This window comes from Triturus cristatus, chromosome 8 (assembly GCF_964204655.1).
Source record: "Triturus cristatus chromosome 8, aTriCri1.1, whole genome shotgun sequence".
Taxonomy (NCBI): Eukaryota; Metazoa; Chordata; class Amphibia; order Caudata; family Salamandridae; genus Triturus; species Triturus cristatus.
The window spans coordinates 1178523741-1178542016 of record NC_140591.1 but is presented as its reverse complement, the minus strand read 5'-3'; the positions used below and the strand labels follow the sequence as shown (position 1 = coordinate 1178542016).

The window sequence follows — 18276 nt, the reverse complement described above, 5'->3', positions numbered from 1 at the left end:
TGTATAGGCATTTACAAAGTTCAAGGCTTCCATCTGATTCTGGGACTCATCCATTGTCAATTCAATCCGCCTCCTCTTGCTCCCTAAAGTGCACAGTTGAAAGGGTCATTGAAGCGTAATGAACCAGGATCATTAAAAGAATATCCGAAGTAGCTAGAGAGACAATTCACCCCAATTCTACCATCATGATATTTCAGGTGGACCCAGATTATTAAGTTGAATCACATTTAATCTAACAAACATTGACAAATAATAGATAGACAAACACTGGAAGGCTGTAAATTCATAGCAAGTAAGTAAAAACGAGAAGAGGAAATGAGATATGCTGTAAAGTGAAGGTGTTAAGGAGAAGGAGGAACGAACTGAAGAAGTATAACGATTAAGGGGGATGCTTTGGGGAATATTTTAAAGAGGCAAGAGAAGGACCAGAAGAAATAATTAACAGATACAAACAGAACGGAAAGGGCATTACTTGTCCTTCTTACATCTAGCATTTTCACTGTGAAGCATGTGCATCCTTGTAACGTATGAAAACCAAATTCTGAACTACTGTAACTGAAATGGAAACAAGACCAGGATGTGTTTGTAACAAGAAGACCCAACCATAAGATAAATGTGGGTTGTCTCTTGCAGTTCTCAATATCATTACATGACAAATCTTTAAACGCTTTATTTTGTATTGTAAGCAGATATATGGTGGACCTTAGGCAAAGTGGATATGTGTATTGCAGGCGATGTCATACACTACCACACCAACCTGATTATTTTCTTAAAACTTCATATATTTTCCCCTTTCTGTTTATTGAATCATACTACTGCAGGCTTTGTAGCTTGGATTTCAGCAGTATTTTGAGGAAATTCTTTCCAGGACTCTTGTTGAAATTATGGAGTAATAGTTTATGCATTTGCAACATTATAATGCCTGCCACAAATGTACCAACAAGAAAAGACTGGCAGTCGGAACCGCCAAATAGGGATTTATGCTTCTCACCATACCCAAACTAGCTCTCTTTCCTTGCCAATGCAAAGGATCTTCCAATAGTAGGTTCTAAACACCTAGGGATCAGCTGGGGCACTGACTCCCCAGCCATGAATACCCTTGTCAGCCACAGTCCTCATCTAGGACTGCAATATAAGGATGATAAACTACTCTTCATCCACAGAACTGAGTGGTGTGCAGCACAGGGATGATGGACACTGGAGGTATGATGTTACCCTGGAACCTGCATAGAAGCTTGCCAAGTTGCAAGGAGAATTCTGCCTCTAGTGCCTCAAATAATTGCCATTGCAAGAGCCTATTTCATAGATCACTGTCAAACTTCAAATGTTGAGCTGCATGGGAATCGCCATATTCTTGGAGCTGTATGGCTCAAAGAGAGTGTGGCCAGCCCATGTTACCTCAGGATGGTTCAGCAGGTTGGAACACATCTCTCATTATTCTTGTGCATTATACCTTTGCATAATATTAAAACATTGCTCAATCGCGGAAGGAAAAAAGCAGGTAGCATGTCATATGCCTTTTTGGGATCTATGCCACAGATGAAAAACAACTTAAAGCTTTTTTATTGTAGTTGCATAAAAGTAATTACATTTCGACTGTTGTTCTAACTTAATGAACATTAGTCTGCTTTATTCGTCTGCTTTATTCCTATTAATTATGTTCTTGTAATTGTTTTCAGCCCTTGAGCCTTTTTTAAAGCTTTATGATTTTGAATGATGTATGTGAAACCATTTATACAAAATTTCTTAAAAATGTTCATGTCATCATTGAGGAGACATAGATCCATAATTTTGAATTAACTGTGCAGCCTTGCCAGGTTTAGAAATTATTTTGATCTCAACGTTCATGTTCGTGCTCAAAATGTTTCTAGCGAAGTGTCACAATTTGGTTAGAGTAGAGTGACGGTTAGCTAAAAACATTTTTAGAATTTGTTGAGTATGCATCTACTGTGTTATTTTACTCCTTTGAAGGTTTGACTGGACCAATATGTTGCTTCATGCACTGCAAATGAAAGATAATCATGGTAAGATAATATATATATTTTTTTAAACTGAAACATAAATTATCATTTTCAAATTAACATGCACCGGTATAAATTATCTGCAAATCTGCACTGAGCTATTTTAAATTAATATTAATTACATTGCTGAGATTACTTCTGTCAATGGGAGCTCCAAGTTAAACTATATATGAGGTCTTTGGTGGGGGCTCATCCTAAGGGTCAACCCCTGCAAGCTGCTCATATTTACTACTACCAAAATAAGAATTTGACTGTCCTATATCATACAAAACACTGTCTCTTTTGTAGCTTATGTTGGCTGCCTCTTAGAAAAAAAAAGTAAATAACACTGTCTGGTTCAAGAAAAAGCAGCAAGAACAACCTCATGCATTAGAAAACAAGCAATGACAAAGCCAATAAGTTTAGCCTTTTTATGTGCGCATGTGTTACCATGTGCACGTACGTGTCTTAATGTAGTGTCCCCAGCATGATGAAGATTGTGCGTGCATGTGTCACCACGCATGTGCAGCCATACAGCTTGACACAGCGGCAGATAGGGATTATTTTCCCAATTTATTGTTCTAAGATTGTGGATGCCTGTTTTGGATTGGCATAATATTTGAAGCTGCTAGACACTCTTGAAAAGTACAATAAAAAAAAATATTTAATTAACAAAAAGGGCACATGGATGCATATGGAACAATGGAGGAGCTTGGGTTAGCAGTGGGGTTGGAAGGAAGTGAACGGCACTGATGTTGGTGAGCAGGGAGGAGAATGGGTGCAATGGACTAACCCTGAGGGCCGGGGTAATAAAAGAAAGCTGAGCAGGACAGCGTAGGGAGGAAACAACGGGCAAGCTGGCGAGGAAGAGAACACCATGGAGAGCTGGGAAAAGAAAGCACACATTAGAGAAGAGAAAAGAACAAGAAAGCGCATGCACTCCCATGTAGTGCTGAAATCAAAAGAAAAATATAGAATAGCAGAGCTCAGATTACACTTATAACAATGGCCACAGACGGAAAGGATAAAGAAAGACTGTGCAGTCATAATCCTTATTTGTCAATTGGCCACATAGCTCACCATTAGAGATAGACACCTGGTTAAATGGTTTGCGGCGGCTCTGCGTACGCACACGGCGGTAAGCTTGGTGTCGCTACGTCGAAAATGGGAAGCGGGTCTCGATCGCCCCATGACCGACAAAGAGTGGGACAGGGTGCTACAGGGTCCGAAGAGAGTTCCTTGGAACATGCGCTTCCGCCAAATCCAATTCTTCATCTTGCACAGGGCGTACCTCACGCCCGCTTCTATTAACAGATACTTCCACCGTACGGATGCATGCTGCCCCCGTTGTGCAGAGCCGGATGTTGACCTGATTCATATGCTGTGGAGCTGCCCCGTTTTGAGCGCCTACTGGCAGACAATACGGGACGCACTCTGCGAGTGCACGGGGCGTGATGTCCCCTTCGAGTGGTCATCCTACTTGCTGCATCTTTTTCACAGAACGCCCTCCACAAAGGTCACCTCTAGATTCATAGACCTAGGGTTTGTAATGGCAAAGCGGCTCCTCACCAAGCGCTGGAAGGCGGATGCCCCCCCACATGTAAAGGCATGGCGCGGCTCCTTTCTGGTCTGGGCAACGGCGGAGGGTGTTGCCCTCCGGAGGGAGGAAACACTGGGGCTCAGGACGACACCCATAGCGGCCCAATGGGAGTCACTGCTGCAGTCCATGCTGCAATTGGGAGCGGCTGTCACAGAGGACAATGGGGGGTAAGCTGAGGGAGCCACGCTAGCTGGCGAGGGGTTGATCTGCCCGACGGAGTGCGGCAACACATGGTATCGTAGCTTTGGTCGGAATAGTGAGACATTGGAGCACACGCAACACTGGCTGTATGGTACCTTGAGCGGGGGATGCGGGGCTGAAGAGGAGGTTCCGGGAGGCGATGGGAGGAGGAAGCTTAGACAAACACCGAGTGCTGCTGTTGTTCTTATAGTTGTTACTCTGCAGGGTGATAGTTTCCCGACTGCGTAGTCTTGTTACTGATAAAGGAATTGGTTATCTGTTTAGGGTGAACCACTACGGGAAAGTGAACGCAGTTGTAATGCCTCTACCTTATAGTTCCCCGCATGGGGTAAGAATTCAGGATGCATAGCGATTCAGCAATTGTAATCACTGTCGTAGGGGCCTTCAGTGTGGAAGGGGACTGCGAGAGGCTCTTATTATTGCAGCTAATGGTACACTAATATGACTGTTTTACTACATGTCAACTGTAACTGTACATTATTCTGCTTCATGATGTGATATATGTCATTTAAACCTCAATAAACACATTTCTAAATAAATAGCTCACCATTAGAGAAACTGCCCAAACTGCCCAAGGATTTCTAACAGTTGATTCTCATTTCTAGTAAAATTGGTAGCGTTATTAAACAAAGCCAGAGAAATCTTTTGGGCAACAGTAGAAGCCTAAACGTTCCAGACTCTAACTTCTATCTGCCATTATTTTTAAAACTGCACAGAATCTCACCAAAATCCCGGGATGATTCCATCCATAGGCATGTATCAGACAAGGCTACAAAGAAAAAACTAATTAGGGCTTGTCCTCATGTATCTCTGAATTACGTACAGATGTGCAAATTGGTGGAAAAAAGAGGCAGCCATACATTTCCTGGCAGAAGTGCTCCAGTATTCCAGTCACGTTTGGAAAAGGCTGCTTTGCATTCTGGAAGTTCAGTGCATTTAGGTTTAGAACACCTTCTATTTTGATAGATTGCAGTGCACCAATGCAGACAGCTGTATTGGTGAGCATACGAGGTAGTGTAGGCTCAGTTGTATCTCCTCTCAATTTAGATTTATGCCTTCAGTTTGGCAGGTTCACCTCAAGTAGTTTCTGGACAACCTTCACTTTCATTGCACTTTTCTCCCATGTGTGCCATTTAAGGGGGCCAGAAGAAAGAAGACGCTTCACTCCAAGCTATACTATGCAACATTCTTTTGGAAATTAAATACATTTAAATATCTCAACATGCAATGATCACTTTCTTCAGTCAGTGAATTGAGAAAAATTGATGCAAAGCTTAAGAATGTTTCATCTATGCAACAGAAGCGTTGGAACAAAGCATGTCAAACATGGAAGACTGTAGTCTTGAAATGCAGATGAAAGCAATATCTCTCTCCAAACACCTGGCTGAGATAAAATATAAACAGAAGGATTTGGAGAACAGATCCAGGTGGAGCAACATGTGCATGATTTGCACCCCAGAGCATTGGGAGGATAGTAGTGCAGACATTATGATGGTAGAGAAATTAGCATGGTTTGCCAAATATTAGAGGTAACTTGACCATCAGCAGAGTGATCCCATGCCAACTGTTAATGCTGAATGTAAAACCTGTTAAACTTCCTTGAAGGCAGAATCGAAGAGACTATTGTGCGCAAGGATATCCAAACTAAAAGATTGTGTGAATAAAGAATGGAAATGTATATGTCATATGAAGCATCCAAAAGACGCTAGGAATTCAATCAGTTAATCACTCACACTTTCCTACAGTCGGAGACCAAGCCTTGATTATCTAACCATCCAAACCTCAAATCTGGACAGTAAGAAAGATCTACATTTCATAGAAGTTAATGCTCAGCCTACGGTCTTTTAAGAAACTGCTAGGTGGCAAAGGTAATCTCATGCTCTGCTTATGCGTAATTATACAGAGCATCATTATATTACTGTCTTTTTGAATATTTTATTAATCCTTCTTTACCCTTTAGCTGACATCTTTCCTAGATTTAGAAAGGGATTGTTAGTGTCAACACCCACAAATGTCATTCTATTCGATTCTAGTCACCTAGATTTTTCTTGATTTGTTTTGATTAAATGCTGGGAGGGGGCTGGTGTGGGCAATGATGTGTGGTGGTCTGTGGCACCACAAGTATAAGGGCAGTCCTGGGATGTGGGCTTAGGGTGAACAGGGCTCCACAGCCAGGCAGAGGGAGTGTCTTTAGCAGGTAGGGACATGGTAAAGGGAACTGGGAGAGGGTAATAAAGAGGCTGGTAAGAAGGGATGAGGTCTGAGGGGTCATCAGGGTGGTATGGTCACAAAAGTGGGAGAAGGTTACAATTAGGGTTTCAGGTTGCACTAATACCAATTTATTTGATGGTCATCAGTTTCAGATTGCAGTTCTAGAGCTCTTAATGAAGCACTGGGAAATTGATAGAGTAATGAGAAAAGAAAGATATGCAGCCAATAGCCCAATTGTTTGACCAAAGCATACAGTTCAGTAGAATAGTTAGCAACAATGTGAATGGCTCATAACTCACGAAAACAGAGAGCAAATAGGTCTTGCATTAGAAATCAGAGTTCTTTTGCAGAAAAATCATTTAATGTTACAGTCACAAAAACATTTCCTTCAAATGTATTGATCATACTAATAAGGCCTCTGTCTGTAGCGCATTGAGGAATAGTAAGTGTTTTTAAAAAGGCCTCAAAGTGTATATAGTCACCTAGGTGGTGGACCAACTAGAGAGATAGGCATGAACCCAATATAATTGGTATTGGGGTACTGTGTCTCTAGTGAAGACAATCTAGCTTTATTGGATTTGTTAGAATTGACAGCTCTCTGGGCTGCTCCTGATAGTTAGTAGAGGCTTTAGCTGTGAACACACTCCAAGAGTAGACTCCGCTAATTCCAGCAAAGGTCAAACTACACCTAAAATCTCTTTGGCTATTGCACAGTTTAAACATGAACTTGGGCTGATGCATGGTGTCAACGCAATCCTAATGTTTAAGGTTAAATTTTAATTTCTGTAAAATATCAATTTTAAGAATAGTTTACTTTCTGATTTCTCATTCAATAAGGCATCTGATATTCTGCAGGTGTTTTAGGAATGGTACAGAAAACACAACAATGGGGGAGGGTCCAAGGGAGAAAAGTTTATAGACCTGCAAGATAGTAATACCCCAATCAAGTTTACTACAAAACGCAAAGAACTATCTTGGGTCTAAGAGTGAACAATGATCACAAGTGACAGAGGTTAGTTACGGTAAACTCCCACTAGGAAAAATCCCTTTATAGGACTGGAACCCTCACTCACCCTAGGTGACATGCTTCATCATTGAGTTCTTTCTCCCGATGGAAAAACCTACTTCTACCGAGGGCTACAACCCCCTCACTGTGAGGGAGGAGTCCAGGGATGTTATATGTAAAGATGAGGCCATATAGAAAGGAGATCCTTTTTAGTCCCTTATGCGGTGAGTGGAGTGAGAAAACAGCAGCGCAAACAATAAGCTAATTTAGGAAAAAGAGTGTGGTGAAGTTAAAACTGAGTGGTGAGAACCAAAATATTTTTATTTTGTAGGTTTCACCATCAGGGTTAAAAAGCAGTGCAAATAGAGCAGTATAGAGCTTTAAACTGCTCGATGTAAAAGGTCAACATGTTTCAGCCCTATTGATCTGTAGAGAAGTATCAGGGCTTTCTTCAGGACCGTGTGTAAACAACAAGCTGCTGCTATTTGGTGCTTAGACAAACGAACAATAAATTTTGATACTACACCAGTAATCAGTTCATATGTCTTCGGTATTACTGGGTATATCCAAATAGTTGGATATCCACCCTCACCTCAACCTGGTAACAACTCAGGGAAGGGGGGCCCGCTCTCTCCGGGATTTTTCCTAGTGGGAGTTTACCGTAACTAACCTCTGTCACTTGTGATCATTGTTCACTCTTAGACCCAAGATAGTTCTTTGTGTTTTTTAAGAAATGGTACCCCAATAAAACTCTATGACAGAATCAAGCTTTTCCAACATCTATGAAGAAATTAATCCCACTGTTATTTCTGGACTACGTTTGGTCATCCAACACATCAATAGGTTGGGAGGCATTCAAGAACACCAACAACAAAGAATATATATTTTTGCAGCCTCTGTTCATAGGAAACTGGAAAAAAAAATCCTTAACCTAGCAACCTCGTTAAAAAAATTCCTTGCACATCTATTCCACAATATAGTTGTCAGAATATAGCCTTGAATTGGGAAAAAGCAAAACAAGATTTACCAGTCCATTACATACAACAAAATATTGTTGGTTCAGGAACAAAAGGTCAGGTGAGAATTTTCTGATAAATTACTTTTTAAGGAAAGACAGTCCACAAATGTGGTGCAAGCTAACTTTGATCCACATACTGGTTTAGAGACAAGAGACAGTGAATAAATTAAAGATTTAAAAAAAATCTTCTTAAGAAGGTATACTAATCTGAGTAGATGGTATCACAGAATTTCAATCTCATCTCCCTATATCTGTTCTGTCCAAAACGTGATTATGCTTTCTCAACCCATTTCAAAGGAAGACAGCAGCAGTTGTGGCAAACTTTCATAATGGGAAAGCCTGCAGTGAGGACAGATTTCCAGCAGAAGTTTTTTCAAGCACATCTTTTTTATATTGAACATTTCACATACTGTGAGATCCTTTACATCTGCAATGATGTGCATACTCATTCAAATGTTAAAGATGGGTCGGGCGTGGCCAGCCAAAATGGCCAAGCGGACCTGAGCCGCTGAGGCTCCGTGGCGAGCAAGTGAGAAAAGTCACCTACGGCATGTATAGAGGTGACTCCCTGACATGGTATTAGCCCGGGGAAGCCAGAGAACAAAGTGGGGCTAGAAACTCACCAGATCGCAGTTGGCGAAGCATCGTCATCGTCGGGGTGGCGTAAGACTGTGGTGCAGTGGAAGGCCCTGAGGAGGGGAGACATTTGTGGAATGTCGCAGCGCCACATCGTGGGCTGGACAGAGCAGAGGGTAGCGGCAGAATACCGGTTGAGCTACTAATGGTTGGGCTTCCCGCCACCCGCCTTCCCCCCGGGAGGAACGACAAGAGTGCTGCCTCTGTGAAGGAGGGAGTGTTGGACTGCGAGGTCCCCTGCAGTACGGGCCCGGCGGACCTGAAACTGAAACCGGGCCCGTGGACTACCAAACGGGCAGCTGAAGCCCTGCAGGAGGAGTGGAGGTTCCCCTCTGGTGCAGTCAGAAGCTGTGGGGACACACTTGGAGGCTGACCCCACGACGAGCTCCTTCAACACAGGTACCGGCGGTGCTAGAGGAGTCTGCAGGGGCTAATAGAAGCTTATTCAGAAGCCCACCCTGATTGATGGCGACATCTGGATGCATCGTAGGAAAGATAGCTGTGCATTTGGGTGCCTGACCTCAATATGGCTACTGTACCAGGGGCATGAAACAGCCTGAAACCGACCTACAGTTGCTGGCACCACTAGGGGGAAAGTAAGCCACACAAGCAGTGAAACTACACGACGCGGAGACCCACAGGGAGCGGAAGGGAAATAGCTCCCCCGCAAGGATAGATCGAAGGGAGGAGGTGATCTTGAAGAAGAAGGTTCCAGCTTACAGGGACGCATTGGGCTGGTGCACCAGCAACAGGAGAGAGATCTGGTGCGACCCCCCACAACGCAAGTGACGGAAGGAATCCCCTCTAAATGCAGACTGGCCCCCGAAGTTAAGGGGACACATATACGAGATGGATTTTAGGTGAGCAATCGAAGAGGCACACAGAAGTGATGAACCTCCCATAGCTCCCATAGGCTTGCGATCCAATAAAGATCACTGCTTGACGAGGAAACCCCAGCCTGGAGAGTCCTGCACACAAGAGGAAGCAATGGCCTACGAAGCTACATCACAGTTGATACTACGAACTCTATGCCACCCAAAAATGCACAGTCAAACAGAGTCTCCAGCAATTTTACTCCTACGGAGACAAGAGGGCAATCAACGGGAGGCAGACAGGAGGGAGAGATGGCGCTCACTAAAGAAGACCTGCTAGCCTCCCTAAGAGACTTCAAGAAAGAACCAAGAGTGGAACTTAAGACGGATCTAGAGGGCTCATGGAGGCCCTCTGCTCTGACATCCAGGGCAGTCGCACGTTAATAGTAGAATCTTAAGTGCAAGAAATGGAGCATAAAATGGAGGAGATGGAAAACACGACGAAAGGGCTCTAGGAACAGCTCTTAGTCAATATCGTAAAATGTGAAGATCTTGAGAATAGAGCTTGAAGAGACAATGTTTGCCTGAAGAACCTGGAGGAGGGAGCGGAAGGGGAAGATATGGAAGCCTTTGTCTTAGGGGTATTTGGAGAAGTTCTGGGACCAGGAGGCATGAAGATAAAAATCGACAGGATGCACAGGGTGGGCCCACCGTTCTCCAGAGGGAATAAGCGACCACGGGACATCCTGGCTAAACTACACTCTCACAAGATGAGGGAGGCTATCCTTCAGGCAGCAAGATCGAAAGAGGAGGTATCCTTCCAAGGATTTAAGTGTGAAATATTCCAGGATGTGGTTCCAGCGACACTGGCGTGCCGGCAACAAATGCGACTAGTCACGGACAGGCTACGGCATGATCATATAAGATATAGATGGACCTACCCCTTTGGAATTGCTTTTTCACTACATAATAAGCAACACCACTGCACCTCATATGTGGAAGCGGTGGAGCTGCTGGGTCTGGCGAATCCAGAAGAACGGGGTCATGGATCCTCTGAAAGTGACCCAGGGAGAAAGGCGGTGGAGAAAAATGGTGATGCTCAATGGCAGCGGCAGAAAAGGTCGAAATTCCTAAATGGAAAATAACACTGAAGGGGGGGCGGAGATCAACAGAGAAGCGGAGAGGGGTGATTCCTGAACACTTTGGAGGTTTAGAGCTACCCGGGGTGGGTGGGGAGAGCACCGATAATTAACGATGACTTTAAGGGACAGGGGAGTGAGGTGAAATAGCACCCTGGCGTGGAGGGAGGGGATATGTCTTCTCCTGGCCTTGCTAAGTTCCAAGACGATCCATGGTGATCGGGGCTTTGAGGGGTTTGGACATCTCCTATGTATACTGATGCACGAGGGAGGAGGTAGTGATGGCTCAAGGGGAGGAAGAGAAATGGAAAGGGGAACATGCTTTTTATTATCGCTCCTGACGCTACCTAAAAACAGGTGACTAGATTGTTCTTCCTCACAGCTCGCCAAACACGGACATGGACCAATACATCCATGTTTAACACACGATAAATGTACTTTATCACTGTTCACTTTGAGGAGTTGGGTCAAGTTGACCCCAAAAGTTCAGACTTAGATATATAAGGGGAGGGTAACCCCCATAAAAGGCTTAAATCTACAGATAAGTTGGCGTAGTTCCCCAAACACTGACTATAAATGATACTCACTCTGTTAACTTGAAATGTGAAGGGGCTTAACTCCCCTGACAAGCGCCAGAAACTGTGGAAGTATCTCCAAGACCAGAGGCATGATGACATTTCACTGCAGGAAACCCACTTGAAAAGGGTGGAAGAACCTCAATTAAGATACAGGACATATCCCATTATCTACCATTCTTCAACTACGACCAAGCACAATAGGGTTGCGCTCCTCTTTCATAGAACCCTGAAGTTCCAGCCGGAAGGAAGCAAAATGGACAAAGAGGGCAGGATAGTGATGGTTAAAGGGAAGCTAAATTTGCCTCTATATATGCATCTAATACCAACCAAATTGCATTAATCTCCAAGGTACTATTATGGCTGGTGTGGGTTTGCTGAGGGTGACATTTTCCTATTAGGGGATTTCAATTTAGCATGGGACATAGGCTTAGACAGCACGCAATCCCACAGGGCAGTATCAAGCACCTTCACCAAGACCTTTAAAAAAGATGTCTCTACGTTGGGCTTAGTAGATACATGGCGCATAATGAACCCACTAGATAGGAACTACACTTTCTTTTTTCATACACATAGGTCTTACACTAGGAACTATTACATCTTTGCAAGTAAGACGTTAATCCTAGCGCTGCAGGCTACTTCCATACACTCGATTACTATCTCGGACCATGCCCCATGCACACTGACACTGGCCTGGGATGGCCCTCCCCTAAAATACAAGAGGTGGTTTTTCCTGGTAGCCCTCACAAGGGATCGATTACTGTGCATTGAATTACGTAAAACCATCAAGGACTATTTCCTTAGAAATGACCCCAAGGATATCTCGCAAGCTACGAATTGGGATGCCTTCAAGGCATTCTTTAGAGGGCAATGCATCACGCTTAATGCAGAATTGTCTAAGCGCCAGGCACAAGAAAGATTGGCGCTGGAAACAGAATTGAAAAAAGCGGAAAGAAAACACAAGAGGCAGCCTTCTTGGTCCCTGCAAAAGAAAGTAACGGCCCTTAGGGGTAAACGGAACGCTATCCACAATAATAGGGCTGAGTTAACTCTACTGCGTCTCAAAAGCACTACATACGATAAAGGCAATAAGGTGGGGACACACTTGGCCAGACAGTTGAGGATGAAAAGGGGGAGGGATTGTATAGGAGACCTGGGGGGTATATTGTGACTTCAGAGCCTGACAAGGCCTCCGCTTTTGGCCAATTCTACCAAAATCTGTATCAGGCAGAGAGGTATGAGCTGAATGACCAGGAAAGATACTTGGGGGGAGGTGGAGCTACCAAAAGTGTCGGCACCTCAGAACGAGGAACTGGGAGCACCTATAACCCCATAGGAAGTGAGCAATGCCATAGCTAACTTAAAACCACATAAATCGCCGGGCCCCGATTGGTAAATTTATACAACTCCTTCGTGGAGTCCGGGGGTGTGACGACATCTAATGGGGAGGCCCTTATCTCGGTTCTGCCTAAGCCCGGGAAGGATCCTCAACTATGCAGCTCCTACCACCTCTTAGCGCTCCTCAACCTGGATGCCAAAATATATACAAAGATATTGGTCAGTAGGCTAGAATCACTAATACCAGATCTTATCCACCTGGACCAGTCTGGGGGGGTTCATTCAAGGCAGGCAAACTCATGATAATCTACGAAGGGTCTTTCATCTTGTGGAAAAGGCAAACAAAAAATGAGTCCCAGCGGTTCTTCTGGCGCTCAATGCCTAGAAGGCCTTTGATCATGTGGACTGGTCTTTTCTTTTTTGGGAAATACGGGTTCTGCAACAGGTTTATTGACATGACATTATGATGAGGACACACTGTCCCCCACAGATAGAGTAACACACGAAAAACAGTTTCTTCCTCTTTCATCTTCTACAAGGCACAGACGATTAAGATACAGTAAGTGGACAAAACTAAATGTTGTTAATAAAGCACATTTGGAATGAATAATTGTCTTCAAAGCTGTCCAACATTATTATTAGTTAGCCTACAATAATTAAATTACCTCCTTAAAATGATCAATGTGTGCTAAAAAATTGACTACTTAGATGTTGCATCACCACTTGTTTGAAGCTGCAATTTCTTTAATTACATATGGCTATAATATAATAAACATTATTCATTGTTCTGTAAAAATAGTACAAGCCCATATGAATGATAAAGGTGTGATATACAAATCCTGGTAGCACAGCAGAACATAACCTCTTTTCCACCAATCTTTGTTTTCTTTCCTCTTTTATTTATTCCTTTTATATTGTTCAATTTCAAGTGCAATGTATTGGTTTTTATGATTCTTGTAGTTTAACCATATATGTTAGAGCTTAGCACCATATGGCAGATGATTCTCAAATTTTGGTGTCTTTTGAAAAGTACCCTATATATTGGGTGCATTCTTGTGACAAGAGTTCAGTGTCATACAAGTATAAATTATGTATAAACTATACTAACAATCATATTTTTAATTATGGTGTTAGTCAAAATTCAATTTTCAGTTGCAAATATTGCTTCTTGTTGTAAACTTAAGACTTTTCTCCTCAACCCTCTTTGAATGTGATTAGTTGGTGGCGCCTAGTTATGGGGTCCTCAAAGGGGAGTAGTTGGATTAATCATATTGCTTATTTTGTATATTCCTAATTCCTGTGCCCTTTTAATTATGATGGAAGAAGATAGGACTTTCATCCATGTCTTACTTAGAATAGGCGTAAGTAATATTAGTAAGCCATTTTTTCTCTATATGACTATAAATTGATTTCTGCAAATCCAATTTCTTTCATCAAAGAATGCATGTTACGATAGATGATGAAGTTATTTTGATAATGATTTTTAAAAAAGATGGCTATGACTATGCACATATTTTTAAAAACATGGTTTTTTGGGTTCTATTTGGGTAAACATCAGTATTTGTTATTTATAGCTGAATAAAGCAAATGAGTGTGGCAATTTGAGTGAGGGTAACTGGAGGGTAACATTCTATTTTTTGTATTAACAGAGCTACAATGATTTTGGGGATATCATTAAAGAAACTCTGAGCCGGACAAGACAGAATAACAGAATACAAAGTGCAAAGACTCTGATTCTCTGTTTGCAGCAGGTATGCATTATACTTGGAAAATTATTTTTAATAAATGTATTATATCTGTTAAATACATTCTGTTACCACGATGAAGCAGAGCATTGAAAGGTAGTATTTATTTTGCTAAATTTGGCAACTTATCACAAATGAAGATGAATTATAGAAATATGTTTTGATTAAAGAGAACACTCACAGCATTTTTTCAAAATTTTATTCAAACAGATTTGTATGCTGTTATTATCCAGAATTGTCAGAATGGTCAGGGAGAGTAAACACTCAACTTCCTCAAATGCATCATACTTGGATAGGTGGCTTCTTGTTTTCTGCTAAAGAAGGGCAATCCCATAGTTTTAAATGTCACAACCTGCATAGTCTGTTTTTGTTGGTCATTGACCATCTCTGAGTTTACATTAATGACTCTGTTCTTCATAAATTCTATCCCAATTATACACAGTATCATTGTGCTTGTCAAATGTGCCTCATTTGATTGTTTAATTTATTCAAATAATTTCCTGTATTTTAATAACATTGTTACCACCATTTTCAACATTTCTTCTGCTGTCATTTTCAATTGTATCTCTTCCTAAATTGTAATTATATCCAAGTTTAGCTCATGAACTTCCTTCATTAATTCTTTGTTGTTAATATGTTAAAATCCCAGCTACTATAGTTAGGTATTATGTAACATTTCTTGCAAAAAGACATTTAATATTTTCATAAAGGTGCTTTCACTGAGATTCTGAGACCCCTTGGTATCCTTTGTGGTATTCACTCAAGGTTACCACATCTAGATGCTCATTACGATGTCAGGCGGAAAGCCTCCTCCCGACAGTTGAGAACTGCTCGACCGCGTCGGAGCCCTTCCGACCGACTCAGTCAGTTTCCATTCCGGAATTTAAACTGTGCGGTCCTTCTGTATCGGTTTTGAGCAACTCACGGAGTATCCCTATTGGTCGGAACTGCATCATACACCCCTATGGACAGCATTTCTGCCCTCAGGATTATGATGTCGATTTCCAACAGCCTTTCCGCGTTGGCCTGTCTGACACGGAAAGGATGGCGGAAAGTGACTATGGGGGCCCTCGGCAGGGCCCATGAGGCCCTTCGGCCTACGGTTGATGGCCGAAGGGGTACCGGAGGGATCCTACTGTAAAACCCTGCACTGTGTGGCAGGCACCGTGGGGTGCCTGCGACAGGGTGCAGGGTTTTCCGCAATCCCCCAATTTCCCCATAGGAGCCTGTGTTACGGCTGGTTGTCGGGCGGAATACAAGCTCCCATAGGGAACAATGGGATTCCGACCGAACAGTGTTCAGTCGCATTGTAACCTGGCGGTCGGAACCACCAACCGCAGATCGGTCGTTCCCGATTCCGAGTCGGTGCCAGGCAGGGCTTTCCGCCCAATGTCGTGATAAGCCCCCTAGTGTCAGGTTAGTTGCATCTCTTTCACTTACATTTTAACAGATTATAATTGGATTGTTCCAATGTTTTTAGTGTTGACTGATAATTTGTCTTTAATGGATCCCAATAGTTAATGCATTTTGTCTTCGTTAAATGATAATCTTGCAGTAATATTTGAAAAATCACCAAAAGCCAATTGAAAATTTGCAGAATCTATTTGTCAATGCTCCTTAGGTGCTTATTAGCCATTCGTATTGAACAATTACGAGTTTCCCGATGCAATTTTATTTTTAACCTCCGTCATAAATTTAAATTATTTTCAGAAGTGCCATTTTGAGTGCAAAAAGCTAACTTTCCAAATTTTTCCTAATTTGTATTCTAATTAATACATATACTCTTATTTCCAAAAATTGATTTCATTTTTGAAATGCATATCTAACTCAGTAATTTACACCGTATGCATTTGATTAATCATAATTAAATACAGACATTAAAGCATGCTGTCACATTTAACCAAAGTCTTCTTACTCACCTCCTCTTGTCATAATGGTTAAAGCAAGTCCACACTCAGCTGCATCAATCACCTACCTTAACTGCAATGGCAGCTCTTTTTTGGTAAAGAATGGACATCTTGGGGACATTTAAATCATGGAACCTGCTCCCAGTTGATATAAAAAACTGAAAAACGCTGCTATCTTTCAGAAAATCTCTAAAAAAAAAACCTGGCTCTTTGCCAACTAGAGTCATGTTTACTACTTTTCTATTTGCAACCTTACTAGGTCCCGCAGGCACTAGCGCCTAGACGTCCTCAGGCATTCGTGCGCTATACAAGTTATCAAATCAAATTCCATGGCTGAAACATCACATTTGAAATAGTCAATTTTCCCTGTTCATTGACCATCTCTGAATTTCAAAAAGCATGAATATTTTTTCGTTATTTGATCCCTTCAAGTATAGTCTATTTACTAATTTGATATTAATGTTAGTCAGGCAGTACTCAGTGAATTCTAGACAGATAGTCCTTAGCTCATATGTCCCTGACTTGGGACCAGATTACAAATGGGACAGTGCAGTATCCCTCCCATAGAGGGATACTGCTTCATCTAATTATAACTGTCTTGGTGGTCCTGCACCTGGCTATGCGACAAATATGTCTGAATAGCTGTGCAGCCCCATATCGTGTGTATGAATGTACCTCTAGTGTTCAAACAGCACAGGCAGGCTGCCCTCTCCATGTAATGCAGGTGGTCCTTTGATAGTGGACTCGATGCAGTACCTTGAATTGGATCAGTCACAGTCGTAACTTTGTGGCTGCTACCCTCAGATGCATCAGGGCCACCTCCCAGTCGACGTCCTCAAGCTCATCCATGTCCACCTCCCACAATAAAGATCACTTCTGATCCATGGACCAAAAGAAATGTCCTCACTTTGTTGTAGTGAATATAAGAGCACGTGGATCCCCAGTAAGCATGCAGCTAGACAAAGGGCCCTGTCATAGCCTAAAGCCACAATACCCCATCAAATAAAAGACAAAATAAATAAAACAAATAAACCTAATTTCTATGATCATTGTCGTGTCCATTGGTATCTTCAAACTCAACAGGAATACAGGCTGAAGTGATTAAATAGGTTAGGGGGTTCACGTTTCTTTTTCGCTCTCCGATGTGTTGTGAATTTTTAATCCCTCTCCAATCCCGGACAGTTCCTGCAGATACTTTTATTTCTAAGGGCCTGAGTACGATCTCGCTAGGAAGGCCCCCAAATGGGTTCCGGAACAAGCAAATCCGATTCAAAGCATATGTTTCCAACTGAATCGTCCCCCGTTCCAAATGACCAAGTACAATGCAAAGATCTTGTCCGTGTCGTCCGAATTGTTTCCGAACCCGATCCTGTCAGTGTGACTCCTTCGCAGATGAATCGTGCAGCGCAATGCAGCCGGCTTCCAAACTAGCAAGTATGATGCCCGATTCGGGCAGCCGTATCGACTTGGTCTCAGCGAGACGAAACGGCTGTGGGAATCAGACTTCGGAGTGCTGTAGCGGGCCCCCCTTCACCCGGGGCCCTCCGAATCGGTCCCTTGGGGATACCCATGTGCCCTCCCTTTTCCATGCATGCACAGTGTGGCGGGCACCATGGGTGTACGCTTTTCCCATCCCACCCCTTTTTTCTATGGGAGCCTGTGTACGCGTTCAGTATACAGGCTTCCATAGAGTTCAATGGAAGTCCGAGCGAACTGAGTACGTCACCATACGGGTGCATCGTACTCGGTTGCTCGGTCTCGCAGAGCACAATTCGCTAGGAAAGCCCTCCGGATCCAAGTCGTACGGAGGGCTTTCCTAGTGAGATCGTACTCGGGCTCTAAGTGTGCCTCACATATGCTTCTGTCTGTGGACCCATTTTAAACTATGCTTATCTTAACAGTTAATTCCTACACATGAGATTTGTGGCTGATGGCTGTGTAATGACACCCCCCCCCCCCACCGACTCACTGACTTCCCATAATCTAACTTGCCAATTGTTCTCTGACTTTCCTCCATTCTCTTTTCTGATTTTGTGTGGACTTTACCATCTTTTCTAACATAAATTTGTGTCTTATAGACAACTTTTC

The 18276-nt window shown here is 42.8% G+C and overlaps 1 protein-coding gene across 1 annotated transcript in view; it reads left to right on the top strand.

Annotated features, from left to right (window-relative positions):
* The window catches only part of LOC146805567 (cohesin subunit SA-2-like), a 627511-nt gene that overhangs the window by 526730 nt on the left and 82505 nt on the right, over positions 1-18276 (top strand). The window contains exon 26 of the mRNA XM_085622843.1: positions 14186-14287. Coding sequence (XP_085478969.1) covers positions 14186-14287 — 102 coding nt within the window. The remainder of the gene's footprint in view (positions 1-14185; positions 14288-18276) is intronic.